Raw genomic sequence first — 22,569 nt, 5'->3', positions numbered from 1 at the left:
GTAACAACATTTATTTTCATGTATCCGACAAAAAATGTTGACTACACACACATATATGTTTAAACGAAACATAAATGAAAGAAATGAAAACAAAATACTAAATTGAACGAAAAAAAAAAAATCTGCCATGATGTCGAATTGAACCCTAGATTGCAAAACAATCCACAAAGCGGCATAAGCCTTTTCCATCTTAGCTATCCAGAGGATACGGAGATTCACTTTTAAAGTCACATATGTTCATAGATATCCTCCGGAGCTTGTCATACAGTTTACAGCAGTTATGATGTGTAACATTAATCAATTAGTGGTTATAATTGGACTAACAACCTTCAAAAATAGTTGAAGCTGTATATTTTTCAAAAACATTAATGGATTTCAGAATGTTAAAAGTACGGGAGAATTAAAAAATAATGTGTTGAAATCAAAAGTCTGTACATATAATTATAAGTATTTAATTTCACGACCTTATTTTTGAAATCATATGACTAGTCTCTCTTAAATTTTCATGTTCTAAAGAATTTTAAAAGAAAATAATATGATTTTTGTTTTTAACATCTGCCGAAACTTTTTGTTTACAATTGACTTATGTTCCCTGAATTCTAAAATGTTGAATCATAAGATTAAAGTAAGTCTGTCGATAAATATATTATAATTACTTATACTTCTGTAGTAAAAGTGATATAGCACGGAAGACTCGACGCAGTCATCGTCGCTTGCTTTTGTTTTTTGATCAGCTATACAGCTATATAGCCGACATTCCCACTCCTATCTTCGTAGGCGGACATCCGGTGTACCACTTCCACGCGTCTCCAAAATGTGCACCTATATGGATATTTCTACGCAAATCCACTCTTCTCTTCGTACGCACGGTGTGTGCCACCGTACCATGCTTCTCAAATAAAAAAAATGTGAGCCTGGTCCAGTGCTTGGCCACGACAAGGCGCACCAGTGGAAAAAAGTGGGCACACTCCATAGAATTGCAATCAGCAATCTCCTTACTAATCTCTGCCATAGCTGACAAGAGCGACGAACACGGTAGTGAAATAAGTGATCGACGAGCATTTGAGCCATACCCATTTCCCTAACGTTGATTGAGATCCACGCGAGAATTCGTTATAAAAAAACATTGAATTTTCCGCCATAGTGCAGGCCGTGTTGAAGAGACACTCGTAGCCCGCGTGGTGTGCGCAATCGATTTTGTTATACTTCAAAATATTGTGTTTGAATATAATAACGCAACGGTAGGGAGCGTGATGGGTGCGCCGTCTGCTAAAGTTTTTTTAAGAGTATCCAAGATTGATACTCTTTTTGGCTGCACTACTAAGTGTAATAATTTAAAAAGTGCATATTTCAATCAATCGTGCTGCAGTCGACGTATCTTGTGCTTCTCTGACGTACGCATTTATAGTAATTATTTATACTCCAATCCTCCTACTCCGCTGCCGTAATTTCTAGCAGCAGCGTGATATATTTATTGCCAATAGCTCCACATGAGTTATCTCCTCTGAAGCAAAGTATGAATTTTCATATTTTTTATTATTTTGTTACCCATATCAAATTAAAATTATTTATACTTTTTTTTTTTTAACTAATTGTTTTTAAGGAGCATCTGAATGCTTTAAAAAATATTTACTTTCAAATTTTGAAAGAAACTCAAAAAAACTGTGAAAAATAAACACTTTTTAGCCAGAACTAATCATGCATGGTTTAATAAAGTGGTCGAAAAAGAAAAGAAGGAACAAGAAAAAGTGGCCAAGAGAAAAAAATTGCAAGCTGCAAAAAAGAGCTGGAGGATAAAAAATGGCAATTACAAGACGAAATCAAACAGTTAAAAAAAAAATTAAAGAGGAAACTTGTAATTCAATACCATTTGTATCAAAATATTCGTTGTTAAATTTTATGTATTTATTTAATGCATTTTCATTACTGTTTATTACCCACGGTTTACATTACAAAATACACTTGATTTCATAAAAAAAAAAATTATAGGGATTAAACTTGCGATGAGACATAGGTGCCACCAAGAATCTGGTGACTCATAATAGGAGACATACGATTTATAACTTTTTAATTAATACAATAAAACTAACAGACTTTATTATTATTTTAAATATTGAGAATCGTTTTTCAAAGCCCACTCCTTTTTTGCTTATGTGTATATACTTACTATTGAACAAGTCAAAACTTTGTAACGTCGTTTAGAAAAAAAATTTGTTCAAAAGCTGCCCCATAAGAGATGACTTTACCTTATTTCTCTACTGAATACAATAATCATAATAACAAAGAGATTGATTTTTATGTGTACTGCTACATTTGAAGTTTTTTTTCCTTGTTATTGTATGTAACAAAGTCAACTTTTTATCATTTTTATATTTTATTTAAATGTGAATTCCCACCTCATATCAATGAACTCGTCACTTGTATGAAAGAACGCAAAGCCTTAAGGAGGTCCTTTCGTGACTCCCGAGTCAAAGGTGCGACTATCAAGTTGATATTTATTAATACTGCTCAAATTGAAAACAATTATTTGTAAATATTGTTTATTAAGTCAAATTAAGAACTGATTCAGAATTTTAGATCATGACATCCGAAATAAAAGTTTGTAGGAATGATTATGTAAAATTTACGCTTAACCTTAAAATACCAGCAATCGATGCTTGTCTATGCTTCCAACGTAGAACACGAAAATGTATGCCTCGTGAACATATATTGTGACACCTCTTTTCTCTCAGTGTAATCGCGGTGTATAGAACTGACGACTGATATATGTTAGATGCCGCGAAAACTAAGGAATTAAGGTCCAACACGTAGTTGTTGACGTCAACTACCTGTCAGAGGGCAGGTTCGTTATCCAGCGCAGTTTTGATTTTAGTTGTCTTTTAATTTATAAGAAATAATAAAAGAAATTTCTAATTTTGTCGAATAATTTCGAAATTCCTGCAATTGATACAGCAATTCTCCAAGATTATTGCTTTATTGAATAATGAGAATATTTATTTAATAATAGGATGAAATTTTGTGTACCTCTTTAAGTTTGCATTCTTAGCCGTCAGTTCAAATCAATATACTTAAATTAGTAACTTAATTATCTTATTATTTTCAATCGAATTTTTTGATCAATTAAAAATTTTAAGTATATAAATGACTCGCAATTACCTGAAAAGGGGAAGGTTATTTCGAAAGGAACGCTCACAAAATTTAAATTTATATGAAATATTTATTCAAGAATATGGAAATCCTTTTCAATCTACATAGCACTAAAAATAATTTGTCCTTAATTAATTCTCAACGACTTTTAAGTTTGAATTTTCGCGCTTCGACAAAATGGATGCTCCTATGTTCAACGATAGACAGCACAAGGAGAAAGCAACTTGAGTCAACTCTTGATAGATGTCGCTTATTTAGGTTCCTGGGGGTTCGTAAGCGCACCTTACGATAGCTCTCCCAGATTAATTTCACCCTATTTATAAGCGTAGTCTATCTACAAGAGTCGCTCGACTACTGAGGTATACATAGAAGTATTAATCTCCCAGTAGGAACCATAAAATTTAATACCTTTTAAATTTTTAGTTCCAAACTCGTAATTCTTTTGACCCGTTTGCTTGATGCTCGATCGCCCTTGTCCAGGTTACGCCACTCAACGGGTCCTAGGCAAGAGGTAAGGTGTGACGCTGTCATGCTCTCTCGAGTTAGTATCTCTTGACTAGGTAGCACCGCTAGACGGGTCCTAGCAGAGAGGTGAACTGCCTTTCGGAGATCCTTTAGGGCATTTTATCCCCTTGTTCTTTCTTTTGTGTAGTGGGTTTGCTGCTTTTTGAGTGAACGCGCTCTAATGTTTGCATAGCGTACTATGAGCACATTCCCCGCGCGCGGCGTTCAAATTTGAATTTCTTATGTTTTGAGTAAGGACGTGTTTTAAAAAAAAAAAAGAAATATATATACATAAAATTATTTAAAATGTCTACCCTTTCAATGTGTTTCGAGATGGCAGTATGTTTAGTATTGCGTAAGCTTATTCTGTCAGTTTTTACTTAATTACGTTCACTAAATAAATAACTAGGCTACAACTTTAGTAAAGAAATGCTGAGTTGCCGTAAGAACTCATGTTTACAATTTACTTTTTATTTACCATTTTCTTGCGTTAACATTCGTCAGCGAACGCTAAAATTTTGAGGGGTAGTGTATTGTATCTTAATAAATGATTTCTTGAGGTTTCACGTTATTATGTTCATAATTATTTCATGAATAAACCACCCTAACCTGCACACTTCAGAAGTTTCGCCAAAACACTAAGCTTTGAAGCACACGCATTTAAAGTTGTTTGACTTTCGTTTTTAAACTGTCTACCCTGTCCACAAACTTTGAAGAAATGGATGGCGTCATAAAATTTTGAACCTAGCGTATCAGAAGAAGTTATTAGAAATGTAGCAACTGTAAGACAGGTAAGATGCAATGGAAAAAATCTAGATTTTAATATTACATTTGATGAGATGCACATTAAAAAAATGAGTGAATGGGACAAAAATACTTATAAGTGTAAGGGCCTGGTTGATGCAGGTGGTCAGCTGGAAGAAACGAATGATAAAGGTGAATAAAAGCAAGCTGGAAAGTCATTGGTTTTTATGCTAGTTCAATATCAGTCAAAATTTTAAAGTACTTGTAGCTCACTACTTAATTATTTCCTTAAATTAAATCAAAAAATCTATACTGTTCAGAGACTTACTTGTTACATGCGACAACTGTGTGTAGTATTATGTTTGACGGTAACAGTTACCATAAGACCACCTACAAATTGTTAGGTGCAAATTTAAATTACAATGATAAAAGTAGTTTTAAGCTCTACTTTTTGCATCCATCTTCATCTAAGCCTGTTTACATTTTTTATGACCCGTGTGATTCTTTGAAGTTGGTAAGTAATTATTTCGCATTGTAAGGACCATTTACATGAGGTTCATACACTAGACTGTAATTACATCTGCTCGTTAACCGAAAAGCAAGAAAACGAAAAAGTACATTTAGCTTGCAAAATTCACAGCAGGCATGTTGATTTTACCAATGAAAAAAGATGAAGGTATTCTTGGCAACGTAAGTTTTGAGCACAAGTACCGCAACAGCTTCACAATTGCTTGAATTTCACTTGAAGGATCCTAATTTTGAAGGTGCAGCGACTACTGCTATTTTTTGTAAAAATATTGATGTTACGTTTGATTTATTATCATATATTTGATTTATAGCAGCGTACATCAAACTATAACGAGGTCAGTAGTCCGTTGTAAATTTGTCAGCATCGATTTTGTTGGTTCCATAATTAATTTGCAATTCTCTATCTAAATAGTTACTTGAAAACGGTTACATCAAATTTTTTTTAAGCTTCAAACTCTCTTCAGACTATGTGCAAATGTTTTTTCTTGCATCAGACAAACATATGGATTTAATAATAATCCTACAATCACACAGTCCATTATTGTCCATCTATGCATAGCACTTCATTTTTATCAACAGAAGTCCTTCGGGGTGACCCCGGGCGGTCGAATGAGGAAACGCATGTTTGTCTGTCTGCCTGCGGCAGCAGCGGATCGGGGCGGCCCCGATTCACCCAAGATCGCTCTGAACGATCGGTCAAACAGATCTCACGAAAGCTTGCGAACGGGTGTGAGCTCATAATCAGCGCATATGCATAAGTTCTCTTATTGTGTGTACTTTTTATTCTTAGATATAAATATGGACGTACGCTCGCACACAAGGATGAAAATCAGTAGTTGATCGATAATAAGATGACTTCGTGGTCGCCGGTCCAAGTGATATGCGTAAGTAGTGAAAGGATTTTTTTAATGAAAAAGAGAAGATTGAAATTCAAGTGACTTTCAGTGCCAAAATCGTGCTCTCAGCTTAGTCTGCATACAAGTTTTCAGCTCACTCAACAAGTGCCTATATTTTGAGCATTCTTGCAATTTCATCAATCTTCAGCTACGATAACCGTGCAGATGGAGGTCCTCGGTCATCTGTGTAGTTTTGCATATCGAAAGTAAATTTATTTTATTTATGAACAGAGTACTATCAATATATGTGTTACAAAGCAAACTAGTGGCTTACCTCCGATTCGGGAGGGTAATTATTTCGAATAAGCTGTTGACAACGAAAAGTTCGAAATTGGAGACAATCCTCCTGCTCCTATTAACCCGGAGGAAAAGAACCTACAACAAGTGACTTGTCAAGAAGACGTAGGTACAAACAAAGCTTTTAATGACGAAGCTGCCAAGATTGCAGGCAATATTATCATTATAAATCATTATAAATCATTATGGCATTATAAATCATTCTTGTGAATGTTGCTTATTAAAGTCCAAACAATTCTTTAAATTACTTTTTATAAGAAAAATATTAGTAAAATTAATTAAAAAAAAAAAAATTTTAAAGTCTAGAAAATATATTTTGCAGATTTACAGTTCTTTATTTCCAGTAACTATGGAAGAAATACCTGACGACTTCTTTTTTTTTTTACTGACATAATCATTTTCTGCCATAAATTATTTAATGTATATCTCAAAAACTACAGAATTACTTTTTATAAGAAAGTTATTATAAAAAGGTAAATAAATTGAAATATTTTAGTACAAATATACGCTCTCTTTGTAGTTTTTCCGGGCTTCAGACCGGCGTATTAAACGTGGTTACATTACATGCGCGTTTTTTTATTTAATTTTATGTTAAATTATTAAAAACAAAGTATTTAGCGAATTTATTGAAAACATTACTTCAAAAAGTAAGAAAATCTAATAATGTAACTCATTAAAAAAGTTTTACATAAAATAATAAAATACACAAAAAATGAGTTTTTACAACAATTTATGTAAAAAAAAAATTAATTTGACAAAAAACGATCCAAACGTTCATACGAATACTGACCTCTAAAAGCATTAAAAAAGTTTTATATGCATATTTACAGTTTTTATTGTGGTGACGATGGAAGAGATACCTTAGAAGATGTTCTTGTTTTTACTAACACAAACATTAGATGGCCTTAAATGATTTAACATGTTGTTTAGAAGCTTCAAAATTGACGTAATTAAGAACTGTGACACTACTATAACTTTTTATTAATAAATAAGCATGTGTAGGGGTGTTCCCATTGCTGATTTTTTTATAGATTATTATTTTGGGTGTTTTCAACAAGTGGCAATCGCACTAACTTTTGGATAGTTTAGTAAATAATATGATTTATTTCATATAATTGTTTCAAATTATTGCTCAATGTTTTCTTTCTTTTACTTGAGCAAATGTTTAAATTAAAAATGCGTTCATAATGAGTTAATTTTCGGTATACGGGTCTCCAGACTAAAAACAACGAGAGAGAGGGACCGTGCGTTTATAAAAATTATCATATGTGAGGAAGTTTAGGTATGTGTTTCAAGTTGAATGTTAATAAAAAAGTTGTAGATGTGATTAGCTGCATTGTAAGGAATGAACATAAATTTTTTAATCATTGTTACCGAAAGTTTGTACGAAAAAAAGCACAAGTACAATTTTCTCGTTTAAAATAAAATTGAAACATTTTAGTTATGCTTTTTTTCGTACACATTGTCGAACTTTAATATGAAAGATATTAATAGAAATATGAACAAACAATTTATTGTATTTACGAGATTGATTAAAATAATACAGTTTTCGTTACTGGTGCGTATACCTTTCGGATGCGTTCGAATAGCGAACGATATTTTTTTTTTATCGAGGTTAAAATAAACATCTAAATGTTAAAACGCTTGTGGTAGACAATTTTTTTTGAATTATGTTTTTACGAAATTTTGCGAATACATTTACGGATTCTTAACTTGTAATAATAAATTGAGGTCGTATAATTATTGAAAATTTTCTACTGAGTTCTCTCACCCTTTTTATTCCCTATGATAAGGTTACAACTATTAATACATAACAGTTTTACAGATTTTTTAGTCTTTCTAAGTTATTCCGCTGAATTTCAATAAATTTGATTGCCATCGCTTGTTTTTCAATGATTTTATCAGGACAACACTCAATTGACAATGCCGTTAGGTAAGAGAGTTTTACCACATTTACAAGCATTGATAGAAAATTCTTTTTCAGTTGTCAGTGATGTTGAAGTTATAAAAAACAAGCAAGGAAATAATACGTATGTATGCTTATTATTTATTATTAAGTTAATGCAGTGCCAGAGGTATTATCTCCTTAAATTCTGTAGTTTTTGAAAAATACATTAAATAATTTATGGCAGAAAATGATTATGTCAGTAAAAAAAAAAAGAGAAGTCGTCAGGTATTTCTTCCATAGTTACTGGAAATAAAGACTGCAAATCTGCAAAATATATTTTCTAGACTTTTAAATTTTTTTTTTTTTTAATTAATTTTACTATTACTTTTCGTATAAAAAGTAATTTAAAGAATTGTTTGGACTTTAATAAGCAACATTCACAAGAATGATTTATAATGTAAAGTACTTATACTTACTGTAGTGTATGTAAAAAAATTATTATTTATAATCATTGGTTAATAGGTTAATAGTAATTTATAACAAACAAGAGAAAAAAAAAAAAAAAAAAAAAAAAAAAAGAATTTGACATCGGCGAGAATCGATAACCTGGCTAGTTAGCCCTGCAGGAACAAAAGGTTTAGTCCACTCGACCATCGACGCTCGTAGCTGCAATGTATAAGAACTCGTATTTAAGTTGCAGGAAGTGGGCGGGGCTTAAGTTAAAGTATAGGTATAGAGGGAGCTCCCCACTCGGTCTACTTGAGAGAGGAGAGGGTGACTGCGCACTGCACATGCGTCGAACTCCCAAAAATCTGGGAGCCTTGCTAGCAGCTGCTGTGTTCTCCCAGGACGACGAGGTCTTCAGGTCGAGGACTATGGAAGCCGCTGAGATAAGAAGAAGAGGGTAAGAGAGAGGGAGAGAGAGAGAAGAGAAAGGGTAACGCCGGAGGACGAACGACCCGCTCGAGGACACCGGACGGCATCGCGCCGGGTTGGACTTGCGGACGTTTGACCAGGAGGTGAGGCTAGAGAGAGAGAAAGAGTGTAGCGTAAACAGTGCGAGAGAGAGAGAGAGAGAAGTAGTGTGTGGGTTGATGAGACGAGGTGAACAAGAGACCGGGAGGTGCGTCTTGGGAGTACCGCCATTGTTCACGTGTTTTGTCGTGTGTGAAGGTAGAGAGCAGTATTGAAAGAGAGAGAGAGAGAGAGAGAGAGAGTGTAAAAAGCCAGAGCGAGCTGAGCAAAGAGAGAGAGAGAATATAGTAGAGTCGAGGATTGTGGATGGAGTGTGTGTGTGTACGGTAGCGTGGGTCTAGGACGAGCAAAAGCCCCTCCTGGTCCAGGACAAGAAGGACGTGGTGGACGAGCGCTCGCGGCTCGCGGGGTGCGAGGCGAAGTCGTTGCAGTGCAGTTCAGAGGACGAGAAGAAGCATTGTATCGTGTACTGTGAAGAGAGATACTGTATATAAGTGTATTAGTGATTGAATAAAGAGTAGTTAAAGTTATTCTTTTCTGTTAATTTAATAGTTCTCCCCGTAGAACAGGAGAACTCCCGCGCCAATCCCCCTTTTTTAGGAGCAGAAACCCATAAGGTAAGAGGGACAAAGGTGACGTACGTGATCGTCATTTGGCAACGCTACGTCAGCACCTCTTTTTACTTTTAGGTCAAGAAGCAGTGTTACAATACGATTGACACTCAATGCAAAGTTGCGATAATCATCGTGTTCTAAGGCTTTTTTTTCATCCCATGGGAATGTGTACATTTCTTTACCAACCCTATACCAAACAGTACCAACTTTTTACAGTGTTGTAATAACAGTAATATATTATCTCGTATCAGTCGTGCCTTAAATGCAAAAACGCGGTTGCTCCGGTGCTCACCTACCGTACTCTGCTGGCCTTGGTTTGGCAGCAGACTGGCTTAAGACTGAAGAACTCATCTTCTCAAATTTGCAGACAAGCATACACCCACACAAGAAGCTATTGACTATGAGCACTTTTCAGGTGGCGCCACAAATGCCGGAGTTCAGTACCAAATTCTCCAGCATGAAAGCATTGGATCTTACGAGAACGGTTCTATTTTAATTAACTACAATTTAATTTTCATGTGGCAGTTTAAGGAACTGGTACTTATTATGAGACATTTAAATTATACGTGGAAAAAAAAAAATTATTTTAGAAAAAATATATCAGTAGATGAACAAGAAATAAATAGTCACGTCTGATGAGCTGACTTAACTTGCCTGGCTAGTATGGAATTAATTTTAACTATGTAATGTCGTCTAAGAAGTACTAATTCTCCAAATTACCACATGAAAATAAAATTGTTGTTAATTAAAATAGAACCGTTCTTATAAGATCCCATGCTCACATGCTGGAAAGTTTGGTACTGTACTCCGGCATTGGTGGCGCCACTTAAAATGTGCTCGTTGTCAATAGCTATTCCAAAAAAATTTTGATGCAATAAACAAAAATTTTAAAAATTAATGGAAATGGACTCTCCTTTGTATTTCAAAGCGAATCTTTTTCAAATTGCTTGAATTCTCCAAGTCACTGTAACGAAATCAATCTGCCTTGCTTTGCCACGAATAATTTATCAGTCCAAATACTTACAATAACGAAATGCGCGTGAGTGCATTGTATCAAAGGGGTCGACATATACGTTGACTAAGAATATAGACAGTCTCCCGGGAAAGAAAGACAAAAGAACCTCGCAACTTAAGTACGTAAATGGTTGAAAATCTTCACGGGCTGTTAAAAGTACCTACTTGGGAATAATTTGGCCAGTTTTGGTTTCTGCTTTAATCGAAAAAGTTAGACGCTGCATAGGAGTAGTGACGAATGTTGACACAAACGTGCACTCTAATGTTTATCTTTGCCGATGTGAGATGCTTTCTTTTTCTTTCTCTAGCGCAGTTCTTATAGGTGTACGGATATTCAACGAGTTGGGCAAGATAATGTGTCATGATCAAGCGAGGACTTGAATTTGCTACTTACAAGCAAAACGGTTTAAGCAACCTTTACGAGCTCCTACTTTAGCTCGGATTGAAGATTTATATACATATACACAGCCCGCATAAGTCCCCTTTACCATTTTTTCAAGTCCCTTGTCATACTTCATCTCCGTGGCACTTATTTTACCGGTGTACGCGCTGAAAATGACGAACGAATCTTGCACTTTCAAGTGCCCTGCGATTGGGTGACTATGCCCTCATCGTTATTTTTGCTTCAAACTCTAATACTATTTTCGCTATTTTTTTGATATTCTAGAAGTTTGCGCAGCTTGTAACTATACTAATTCACATCAACGGGCAAAATTTGGTTTTTATACCGATAAAAAATGCAAGCAAAGAGGCGCAAAAAGGTTCCGGAATGGTTTGCACCCAAGGCCAGAATAAAATGGATGCCAGAAACCATAGAGATTGCGAAGGAGAGAATCAGAACTCAACTACGTACCAAACATGAGAGAATAAACGCGGTTGCAGATACACGCGCTAAGGTAGAGGAGGGTAAGTTCGGACACTTAAAAATTGGAGGGTACAGCCTGACAGCTATAAAGTTTAGTTCAATCCACAATAATTGAGGTAAGTAACAGAAGACGACGATATATTTGAAGTCAGCAGATCAATGTTTAAGTAAATGATGGAAATTTTTAGTGTAAAACTAAATTATTATCAAATAAATAAATGATTTAGTATGTCGCTTTTCGTCATTTAAACTTCTGAACCATCCGAGTTTACCCTCCAGTGTGTAACATTAAAATTTGTATTAGGCAGTAGTTGGACATACTGAAAGTACATAATACACGGGTCCTTTTACAGAATTATGACATAAAAAGTTCACAGGTACTTAAACTGAATTAAAAGTGGTCAATATACGTAACTTCTGCAATGATATCTTGCAGAAGTCATTTTATTAATCAAGTTACAAGCAGCGTAACTATCTTTAAAGCGTCCATAACCTCATAAAGGTGATTTCCCCATTTGATTAACATTACTGTCCAAGTAATGCTTTCCCGTGTCTGACTACTACCTCTTCTCCTATGATTCCTTATCATAGGTGTCCGACTTCAGCCACAAACGACGTTAAGTTTTAAAATTAATTATTTAATTATTTTCGAGCAGAAACAATAATTTTTTTATTCAATCTACAAAAAAAAAGTTGTTTCATAGTAAAAACGATTTTTTTATTGTAAGAATGTGATATTTTGTCGTAGACAAAGGATATTACTTTTTCTTCTAAGAACTGTCCGGATATTGGGATTATGCCTCTACCACGTGACCTCAGTATATATATGACTAATATAGATGCGAAATAACACAGGTCTTATGGGAGGAATCTTGTTTTTATTTTTTTTTTCGCACTTAAAAAGATATTGAGCTTTAAAAAGTTGTTAATTCCATGTTACTGACATAATGAGAGTTACGTAGTTATTTTTTTCCTTTGGTGAATTCGTTCATGAAGGTTGAAAAAGCGTTTAGAACGTATACGGAGTGCCGTTAACCCCACTTTGAGCTGTTTGTTTACCTCTGAGCATCAGCAGCAGTGGCGCAGCAGCAGCAACAGCTGAAACAAACAGCTCAAAGTAGGGTTAAACGGCACTCCGTATACGTTCAAAACGCTGTTTCAACCTTCATGAACGAATTCATCAAAGGAAAAAAATAACTACGTAACTCTCATTATGTCAGTAACATGGAATTAACAATCTTTTTAAGCTCAATATCTTTTTAAGTGCGAAAAAAAAATAAAAACAAGATTCCTCCCATAAGACCTGTGTTATTTCGCATCTATATTAGTCATATATATATACTGAGGTCACGTGGTAGAGGCATAATCCCAATACCTTACTTTACCTTTGTTGAAATGCGGCGAAAGCAGCGAGGGGAAAAAGCCGCACGTGCGGCGTCTTTCGTTTACTCGAACCTTTCAGACCTTCGAACATATCATCCAGTGGCCGTATATGAGTAGAATTTCTTGTATACCATTTACTCTACAATGTCTGGTAACAACCGTTCACGGGGAGAGCACCCAAAGTATTGCATCCCAGCGAGCGCCCGTAAAATCTCGCCCCACAATAGCTGCTCTGCCGTTCCAGTGGAAAAAAGTGTAATTGCAGTGAATGTCAAATGGAAAAAATCAACGAAAAGTATTTTTATTCATTAAATTATGAGTATAGTGTTTTTTACTTATAAATGTCTGATTTGAAGGTATAAGAGGTACGATCTTTCAATTTACCGCAAAATAAACTTGATTTTTCCACGGAAAATAGGAAAATGTACGCTTCCGATTTCCATCAGGCGTACTTTTTCTTGGAAAAAAGCCATGTATGCATTTTCACGTATTCTTGTAAGACTTACAGATTTTTAACGTTAGATTGTGTGGCCACGCTCATTAACTTTACCCAATAAAAAGCGTAAGTGTACTTACGGCTTTTTTTCTCTGAATCCCAGGCCAAATTACAAAATTTTTGTTACGGCTTTTCTTGCTTTTTTCATGAAAAGGCAGACTTTTGTTGAAGTGTAATTAATCATTACTAATACGCGAAACTAAGTATCAAATTTTTAAAAACGTTTTCAAACGAGGAATGTTCTGACGAATTAATCGGTATAAATAACTCATTTTCGATAAAATTGTCACTTAATGTAACATACCTAATACCTGGACAAAGTTAATTTTGATACCAATATCGGGACAAAAATAAGCAAATTCATTTTACAATAAAAAGCTGCTACGCCGAAAAAAAAAAATTTCCTTATAATCTATTACACTTTGGATAAACAAAAAAAATTCGTTTGGATTGAAGTTAAATTAAAATGAAGAATAAATAATAAAAAATGCTCTTCACCTACTGCTTTATGATTTGACAAATTTCTGTACATCGTGCATGAATGGAAGTAATCTCTTGTAGCTTTGTAAGATTTTGTTTTCGAGAATATATATATGTATATATGTGTGTGTGTGTGTGTGTGTGTGTGTGTGTGTGTGTGTGTAAATTTATGTAATCAAGTGATATATTGTACCTGGATAGTATTTACTGCAAAAGTAGCAATAAAAATAATTTATTCAATTAAAAAATACATTTCCTGATTAACCTCCCAGTTTGAATGTGGTACACCCAATACTGGGACGAGATGGCGACGCCTGTTCAAGTATACCTTTCTATTTATTGTCATGAGAGGTGTAGCTGGACACACTCAAGTGCTGTAATCGTTTTTATGTTGATCGTACTGTTTAACAAGAAAATAATTGTATTGGGTCGTTATTCATAATGGGAAGAGGGATAAACTCTCTGTTTGCTTCATTACGTGTGCGGAAGAAGATAGAATTATGGTTACTGTGCCGAACCGCGTTAGTGTATTTTCTAACCCCTAACCGACAGTTGTAAACATAGCATCGGATATTTCATTACTTGTTTTATTCTTACGCATAAAATAAGTAAGATTTTCGTAAAAAGAGTTGTAATTTGGTGTAAGGTAAATGTCCCGATTGTGAGAACCGTCCCAATTAATGGGATGTTTTGAAATTAATTAACATTTAAATAATGGAGAATATATAGGATTGTAAAAAATTTCGTCAAATTATACGTAAAAACTTTTATCGTATATCTTATTTTTAGGGCGATAGTACGCATAGACTATTACCAAAAAAAATGTTTATTGCAACTCTGCCATAGTAGCACTATGAAGCATATGATTCTGCGCCTATTTTGAGTTTCACTTTACTGAGTTTTTTCTTAATTAGATTGAATTCTTTGTCAAAATATTTTTTTTATTTATGAATTTAGGTATTTTTTTATATATTTCAAAACAAAGATCAGTATTTTTAATACGGATTTTTTATTCATAACCATGTCTCAATGTACGTACATCTAGAATTTGGAGGTCCCGGATAATAATACAGCATAGTGCATGTACCATATTAACGTACACTTCATCTTTATGCCTTTGGCCTGATAGGTGAGACACAGCAAATTAGTATTGTTTTTACTTGCAAATCATTTATTCTGTTATGTTCAAGTGAATACAGTGTATATTAATCAATTTTGAACTTATTGTAATTGATATCCAGCTTCACCTAATGACCCGGAGCGCTTACTGGCCACTAAAATAATTAATAAAATCTCAAATAATACAAGTGCCTATGACCCGATGACTCGGGGCGCTTACTAGTAATTCTAATAAATAGTGAAATCCTAAATAATAACACAAGCGCGTATCACCTAATGACCTGGGGCGCTTTCTGGCCACTAAAATAATTAATAAAATTTTAAATAATACAAGTGCCTATGACCCGATGACCCGGGACGCTTACTGGCCACTCTGTTGATTAAAAAACGTTAATGTATAACACAAGCGCCTACCACCTGATATCCGAGGGCTCTATTTACAATTAAAGAAAAACAATTTTCAGACGAGTATGTAGTTGAACAAAATAAATAATAAACTACTAATAAACACGAAAGCTCTCATTAGTTTATCATATAGAAAGATATTAGTAAGGGCGATAGTCCACTATTTATTAATAATATTCATTATTAGAAACGCAACGACTCATGATGCAACGTATAATAACGATTAAGAAATCTTAAATAGATTTTGAAATTTATTAGTCATTAATTAGTAGGCCTTAATAACACTGGAACAATTATATGGTACATCCCTTAAGGGGGCTTCTACGACTACTGCTGAGGTCAAAGACAAACAAAAAATAAAGTTTTGTTTTTCACTAAACAAATGTGTCTGAAAATCATTATGATATTTTTAATAACGTATGAAGTGGGAAAAATAATATTTATGTGTGCAGTTTAACTTTGTACGAAAAATTAATTATTGTTTTGACCAGTTTAGTGCATACGAGGGTACACCACCAGACCAGACCACCTGTGTTGGTGTAGTATAGCGATGTGATATATAGGTATATGGTATATATATATCGTGAACAAGTACGTCTGCTACCCACGTGACCTCCTGACCTCCCGGACCCTATTTATTTAATTCCATCACAAATATCTAGCTAAAATGGTCCTTTATCCACAATTTTTAATACAGCATATTACAGAGGAAGACTTCATCAACAAAACGTATATATTCAGTCAGCTGGGACTTTTAATTTAGGTTTATTATAAACGAAAACAAATTGTTTTTCACGCTGCCCCATAGAAACACGTGCTAATAGTTACAACTTTGAGCTCGGATTTAGACAATACAATTTAGACCACCATTAAATTCAATAGACTTTTATTTACAAGAAATAATATATATCTGTTTGGGGACTTTCGCGAAGGAGCCCCCTTAAAACACTTTTTCTTTGTACTGATATATGGAAATGTGGCGTCCAAAAGGTACCATTTTATAGGGTTGCGACGTCATCAATTTAATATTTCAATTCATTGTGAAATTTGACAAGGATCTTTGGTAATAGACGCTCGTGTTATTAGTTAGTGATTTATTATTTAATAGTGCGGCCAGTCAACGCCCCGGGTTATTGGGTGATAAATGCTAGTGTTATTATTTAGAATTTTACTATTTATTAGAGTTGCCAGTAAGCACCCTTAGTCATCGGGTCAGAGGCGCTTGTATAATTTAAGATTTTATTAGTTATTTACGTGGCCAGTAACAGAGATGAGTAGAGAGATTGCTAACGCCAATGCTACGGCGTGATACAACTTTTTTCCACTGATCGGGGCGACCCGCCGCGGCCAGCCGTCGAACCAAGGCGCACATTTTTCGAGAGTGCGAGACTCGTATCGAAGAGCGTGCGCCTACAAGAAGAGAAGTGGATTCGCGTGGAAATGAGCATATAGGCGCACATTTTGGCGACACGTATAGAAGTAATAGAAGGGGTATACCGAATGTGTGCCTACGAGGAGAGGAGTGGAAATGTTGACTATAGCTATATATCTGAGCGCAGGCAAAGCAAGCGACGACATGAGTTTTTTTCTTTTGACTGCAACCGAGTATATGCTATATATATTTAACTGACTCTTACTCTCTCGCTCTTGCTTGAATGATATCTATCAATCTTACATTCGATTAAATCGTGAATCTAAATGCTCATATAATTATATGCACAGAATTTGATATCAAAACATTTTTTTTTTCCGTACGTTAATACTTAATTTGAAATCTAGTATTATTTTGAAAAAATGATCAGCTTAATTTTTTTAAGGATAACAGTTCAGCTATAACCACTGGTTAATTATTTTTCCTCATCATAATTGTTATGAACTGTAGGACAAGCCCCGAAGGTTATCGATGAACATATGTGACTTTATGATCTCCCACCCTCAAAGTTTCGATAGCTAAGGTAGTAAGGGCTTATGCCACTACTATTCTCGTTTTGCTATCTGAGGATCGATTCCAACTGTCGCAAATTTTTTTTTTTAACGTGATTCATCATTCTAGTTTATTTTCTTTTTATTTATGTTTTATTTATGTTTTATAAATAATATTAACAAACCCTTTTTTCCCTATACATCGAAATACATTTTTTTAATACTAATTATATTAAATAATTTCATAAGCTGATACTTATTGTTAGCATGGCCATTTCGGAATTTCATATAAATTCTTATAAATTATCGAAAATTATGTTCAAGGTTAAACTTTTACTTTTTTGAAATTCATAATGTAAGTGACAAGTGGTTGTAACTACCAGGTAAAAATTTTAAGTAACGTAACAGTTAACTTGATATATAAGATCTGTTTTTCATTACTGTTCAGATTTTTGTTGCATAATTTTCAAAGGTATTAAGTTTTGATACTTACATACGCTAATTAAAAGTTTGGTCCAGAACCAACATTATGTAATTCAAATTGAAATTACATATTTAATCAACACAATAAGTATAGCTGCTATACCTAAAATTTTTTTACAACAAAAGACGGAAAATAAATGTTTAGGGAGTTTTATGAAAGTTTTCTTGTGCCCATGAAGATTATGATTATTGTATAGATAGATAAAAATATCGATCAGAACAGCTTAATCATTTCTTGGAAAAAAAAAAAAAAAAATTAATGAAAATTATGTATAAGGATTTTTTCTCTCTAACTTTCTTTGGAGTTTTTAATTGTAAGAATTATACTCATATCCTAAGAAATTATTTTGTTATTATGAAATTCATAAATGGCCATGCTAACGATAAGTATCAGCTTATGAAATTATTTAATATAATTAGTATTAAAAAAATGTATTTCGATGTATAGGGAAAAAAGGGTTTGTTAATATTATTTATAAAACATAAATAAAACATAAATAAAAAGAAAATAAACAAGAATGATGAATCACGTTAAAAAAAAAAAATTTTCCGACAGTTGGAATCGATCCTCAGATAGCAAAACGAGAATAGTAGTGGCATAAGCCCTTACTACCTTAGCTATCGAAACTTCGAGGGTAGGAGATCTTAAAGTCACATATGTTCATCGATAACCTCCGGGGCTTGTCCTACAGTTCATAACAATTATGATGAGGAAAAATAATTAACCAGTGGTTATAGCTGAACTGTTATCCTTAAAAAAATTAAGCTGATCATTTTTTCAAAATAATACTAGATTTCAAATTAAGTATTAACTTACGGAAAAAAAAAAAATGTTTTGATATCAAATTCTGTGCATATAATTATATGAGCATTTAGTTTCACGATTTAATCGAATGTAAGATTGATAGATATCTTTCAAGCAAGAGCGAGAGAGTAAGAGTCAGTTAAATATATATAGCATATACTCGGTTGCAGTCAAAAGAGAAAAACTCATGTCGTCGCTTGCTTTGGCTGTGCGCTCAGATATATAGCTATAGTCAACATTTCCACTCCTCTCCTCGTAGGCACACATTCGGTATACCCCTTCTATTACTTCTATACGTGTCGCCAAAATGTGCGCCTATATGCTCATTTCCACGCAAATCCACTTCTCTTCTTGTAGGCGCACGCTCTTCGATACGAGTCTCGCACTCTCGAAAAATGTGCGCCTTGGTTCGACGGCTGGCCGCGGCGGGTCGCCCCGATCAGTGGAAAAAAGTTGTCTCACGCCGTAGCATTGGCGTTAGCAATCTCTCTACTCATCTCTGCCAGTAAGCGCCCCGGGGCATTGGGTGTTAGGCACTTGTGTTATTAGGTAACATTTTGTTATTTTGTAATGTGGCCAGTAAGCGCCTTGGGTTATTGAGTGATAGGAGCTTGTGTTATAAGTTAACATTTTATTATTTTTTAATGTGTCCAGTAAGAGCCCTCGGTCACTTGGTGATAGGCCCTTGGGTTATTAATTAACATTTTTTGAAGTGAAAACTTCTTATGGCGCGTTGGGCACTTTTGTGGGTGAGCATTTCCAGCCGTTCTCGCGACAGACGAGATTTTACACAGATATATTCCGCGTGTATTCTTATAATATATGTATACTGTACGCGCTCTTTGCATGGACATTCGTTCGTGCTCTCGCGACAGACGAGGTTACATACCTATATGTATACTCGGAGTGTATAGGTATGCGAGAGCGCTGCATGCTATACGCAGCAGCGTTGGTCTGAGCATTATTCCTTATTCCACACTCACAGTTCATGCTTGATCGTACATAGCGCCGCTACCTGGATCTCACTGCGAACTACTTGGCGCGAGAATTAAAATTCAAAATCGTATGATTTTTTCAGCAGACAGTAGGCGCAGAAATTCAAATTTGAAAGAAATCTTTGTATGTATTGGCTAATTAATGCCTAAAAATATTGGATAATGTTGTATGATTATAGAAATCAAGAGGTCATCTATAAGAGAGAAAAAAGGTGTTTCGTCCCGAGAGCACGCCAGGACTCATCAGTAAGGCTGATGACGTGCTCCCTGCCTTAGACACAGAAGAGGAGTGGGCTTAGAGTGACTCGATCACGCTTATATATGAATCGTGCGAGAATTTCGCTGCTTGACGGGAGCGCATAAACTTTGCCACCTGGCGAGTAGAGCCTGAAGCGCGAGAGTTGTGAGATGCCACATGATTACATACATAAATAGTATACCAAGAATTCTTTCGAATTTGAATTCCCACGCCTACTGTCTGTTGAAAAAATCATACGATTTTGAATTCGAATTCTCGCGCGAAGTAGTTCTCGGTGGGATCCAGTCAGCGGCGCTATGTGCGATCAAGCATGAACTGTGAGCGTGGAATAATGCTCAGACCAACGCTGATACGCAGTCTTTGCATGGGCATTCATTCGTGCCCTCGCGGCAGACGAGATTGAGTTTTTTATATTTTTTTTATAAATGAATATTAATCGGAAAATTTATTTATTTAAATATTTTATTTGACTTGTGTTGCTGCTATGGTATTGTGTTAAAAAAATTGATAAATTTCGTATTTACTATTTACTAATATTTACTCATTTAAATAAAACCACTTCCTTCGAATATAGTTTCCATATTATTATACTCCATGTCCATTCAAAAAGTGCCCTTATTGCTTTGATAAACTTGATTTTTTGTGTACAATTTCTCATGTCGCGAGTGCACCTAAAAATGCTCACCCAATAAAGTGCCCAACGCGCCATAAGTTCAAGTTTTCACTTCTGCCTGCACTCCCGGAGTGCTACTTGTACTTGGTTTAATCTATAGAGTGGCCAGTAAGCGCCCGGGGTCACGAGTCATCGGGTCTCCGGTGATAGGCGCTGGTAGATATATACATCATATGTATACATCAGCGATAGTTCACAGCTTGGCTGGCGATGGCGCTGATAAAGAAGCGCTCTGAAGGTTGCGGTCGGCAGCAAACTTTTGACGATCGTGGCCAACGCTGATACTTTTCAAAAATAGGCACATGGTGGCTCTGTCGATAGTGTGCCTGCCTACAGATCTTAATGACCAGGTTTCAAATCCCACTTTGGACAAAAATTTTCATTAAAAATGAGGTTTTTTCTGAATGGGATTTGAGCATCAAAATCCCACCGATTTACCTACCGGTTTACTTACTATTAATTAACAAACGTAAAGCTAGACTATCTGGTGTCAAAATAGCCATGTCTGAGCCCTTTAGGGGAAACGATAAGTTAAAAAAAAAAAAAAAAACCTCACAATGGTAAAACTTTCAATTTATTTTTCTGAACTAAAACACATGAAATTTGTAGTTTAATAAGGACACTTGAGATTGTATGTCCATATAACAGAGATTCCTTTCCCCAAACCTGGCTTTGTTGAATTATCTAAATGATCTTATGTTTATTCTATATTTTTCAAGACAAACAGCTTAAGTGTTACATCATATAGATAACAGTTGATATCCTACTTTAAACCTAAAGTAAAAGTGTAGTGTCTAAAACTTTAGCACTTGATGAGTGTAAGCGTCTCTTCAAATCTTTATGCAAATGTCTTACACTCTTTTGAAAGAATTTAGAAGTGACCTTTTTTAGATATTTACATAAATAAACTTACGTAAAATTGCATGATTGTGTATAAAACAGTAAACTTGACTTTGTATGTAAAAAATTCGGTATGGTACATCATGTACTTGTACTGTTTTACAAACATTTTCTCTGCTTGAAGTGAGCTACAAAAGCTACAAAATATTTAAAATCAATTGACAAAAAATAGTCAAATCACCTAAACTTGATACAAACTAAATGGGACAGTACTTTTTTTTTTTAAAGTAGTGAATTAATAAAATAAGACTTGAAAAATTAAAACTTTTGACAAATATCCTGAGAATCAGTTTTATTGTTGCAAGTACTTAAATATTATTATTGGTAAAATATTTACTTTTACACCTTTAGTACTATCGAGCAAAAAATACAGGTTGAAGAAATAAGGATTTTACAATATTATTAAACATCTAGTTTGCTCGTTTATACATTGTTAGATGGGAGAGACTGACTTAAAATTTGTGTAAAAACTAATCAAGTTGACAATGATAAAACACAACAAAATTCTCATACAATGGGTATTACGTTACATGAAATAAGAATAAGCAGACGTGTTGATAAAAAAGTTGAACAACTCAAAGCGAGTATTACAATTAACAAATGAAAATATAACAGAAAAACGTCGCCTTTATGGTATATACAAATTATTTTTGCTTTTATTGATTTCAAAAATTTTAAATAATTATGTCACAGTTATTAAATTTTTAAGCTCTCAATATAATGCTAATCATGAAGAGTACAAAAATTTGTCACCTAGCTAGAATCCAGGGTCGTTTGGAATGAAATGAGAGGCCTTTTACTCGAGCTGATTTGGTTTCAAATTTCGTCAACATCTCGCCACTATATTAAATATAAATATAGAACACAAATTTTGAAAATTTTTGTTCACGTCACTACCTAGACTTTTAACGGTTCTTTTTTGTCTAATTATAATGACAGATTGGAATTACACACGTGCAACCGCTGGCAATATCGAAATTACACGTCACAACTCACGGCCTCAATGCAACCATAGACATAAAAAATATAGAGTGCTCATTCTCTTCTATTCATTTCGGCAGGGGTAGCTTTAGGTTATCAGCTGATATGTCAGATGTCATCTCACATGACATATCAACTGACGTTTATTAAAAGGGATATAAGTATAGCGCATCTCGTTAAGTATGTACTTAGTAT

The 22,569-nt window shown here is 34.5% G+C and overlaps 1 protein-coding gene across 1 annotated transcript in view; it reads right to left on the bottom strand.

Moving 5' to 3' along the window:
* Positions 1-22,354, bottom strand: part of alphaCOP (coatomer subunit alpha) — a 288,800-nt gene extending 266,446 nt beyond the window's left edge. Inside the window, exon 1 of the mRNA XM_014363177.2 lies at positions 22,147-22,354. Within this exon, the coding sequence (XP_014218663.2) occupies positions 22,147-22,226 (80 nt within the window). The 5' untranslated portion in view covers positions 22,227-22,354. The remainder of the gene's footprint in view (positions 1-22,146) is intronic.
* Positions 22,355-22,569: the final 215 nt, after the last annotated feature.

The sequence above is a fragment of the Copidosoma floridanum genome, unplaced genomic scaffold, assembly GCF_036245765.1.
Source record: "Copidosoma floridanum isolate Cflo_tuat_1 unplaced genomic scaffold, Cflo_Japanese_pri ptg000011l, whole genome shotgun sequence".
Lineage (NCBI taxonomy): Eukaryota > Metazoa > Arthropoda > Insecta > Hymenoptera > Encyrtidae > Copidosoma > Copidosoma floridanum.
This window is presented reverse-complemented; position numbering and strand designations above follow the sequence as displayed.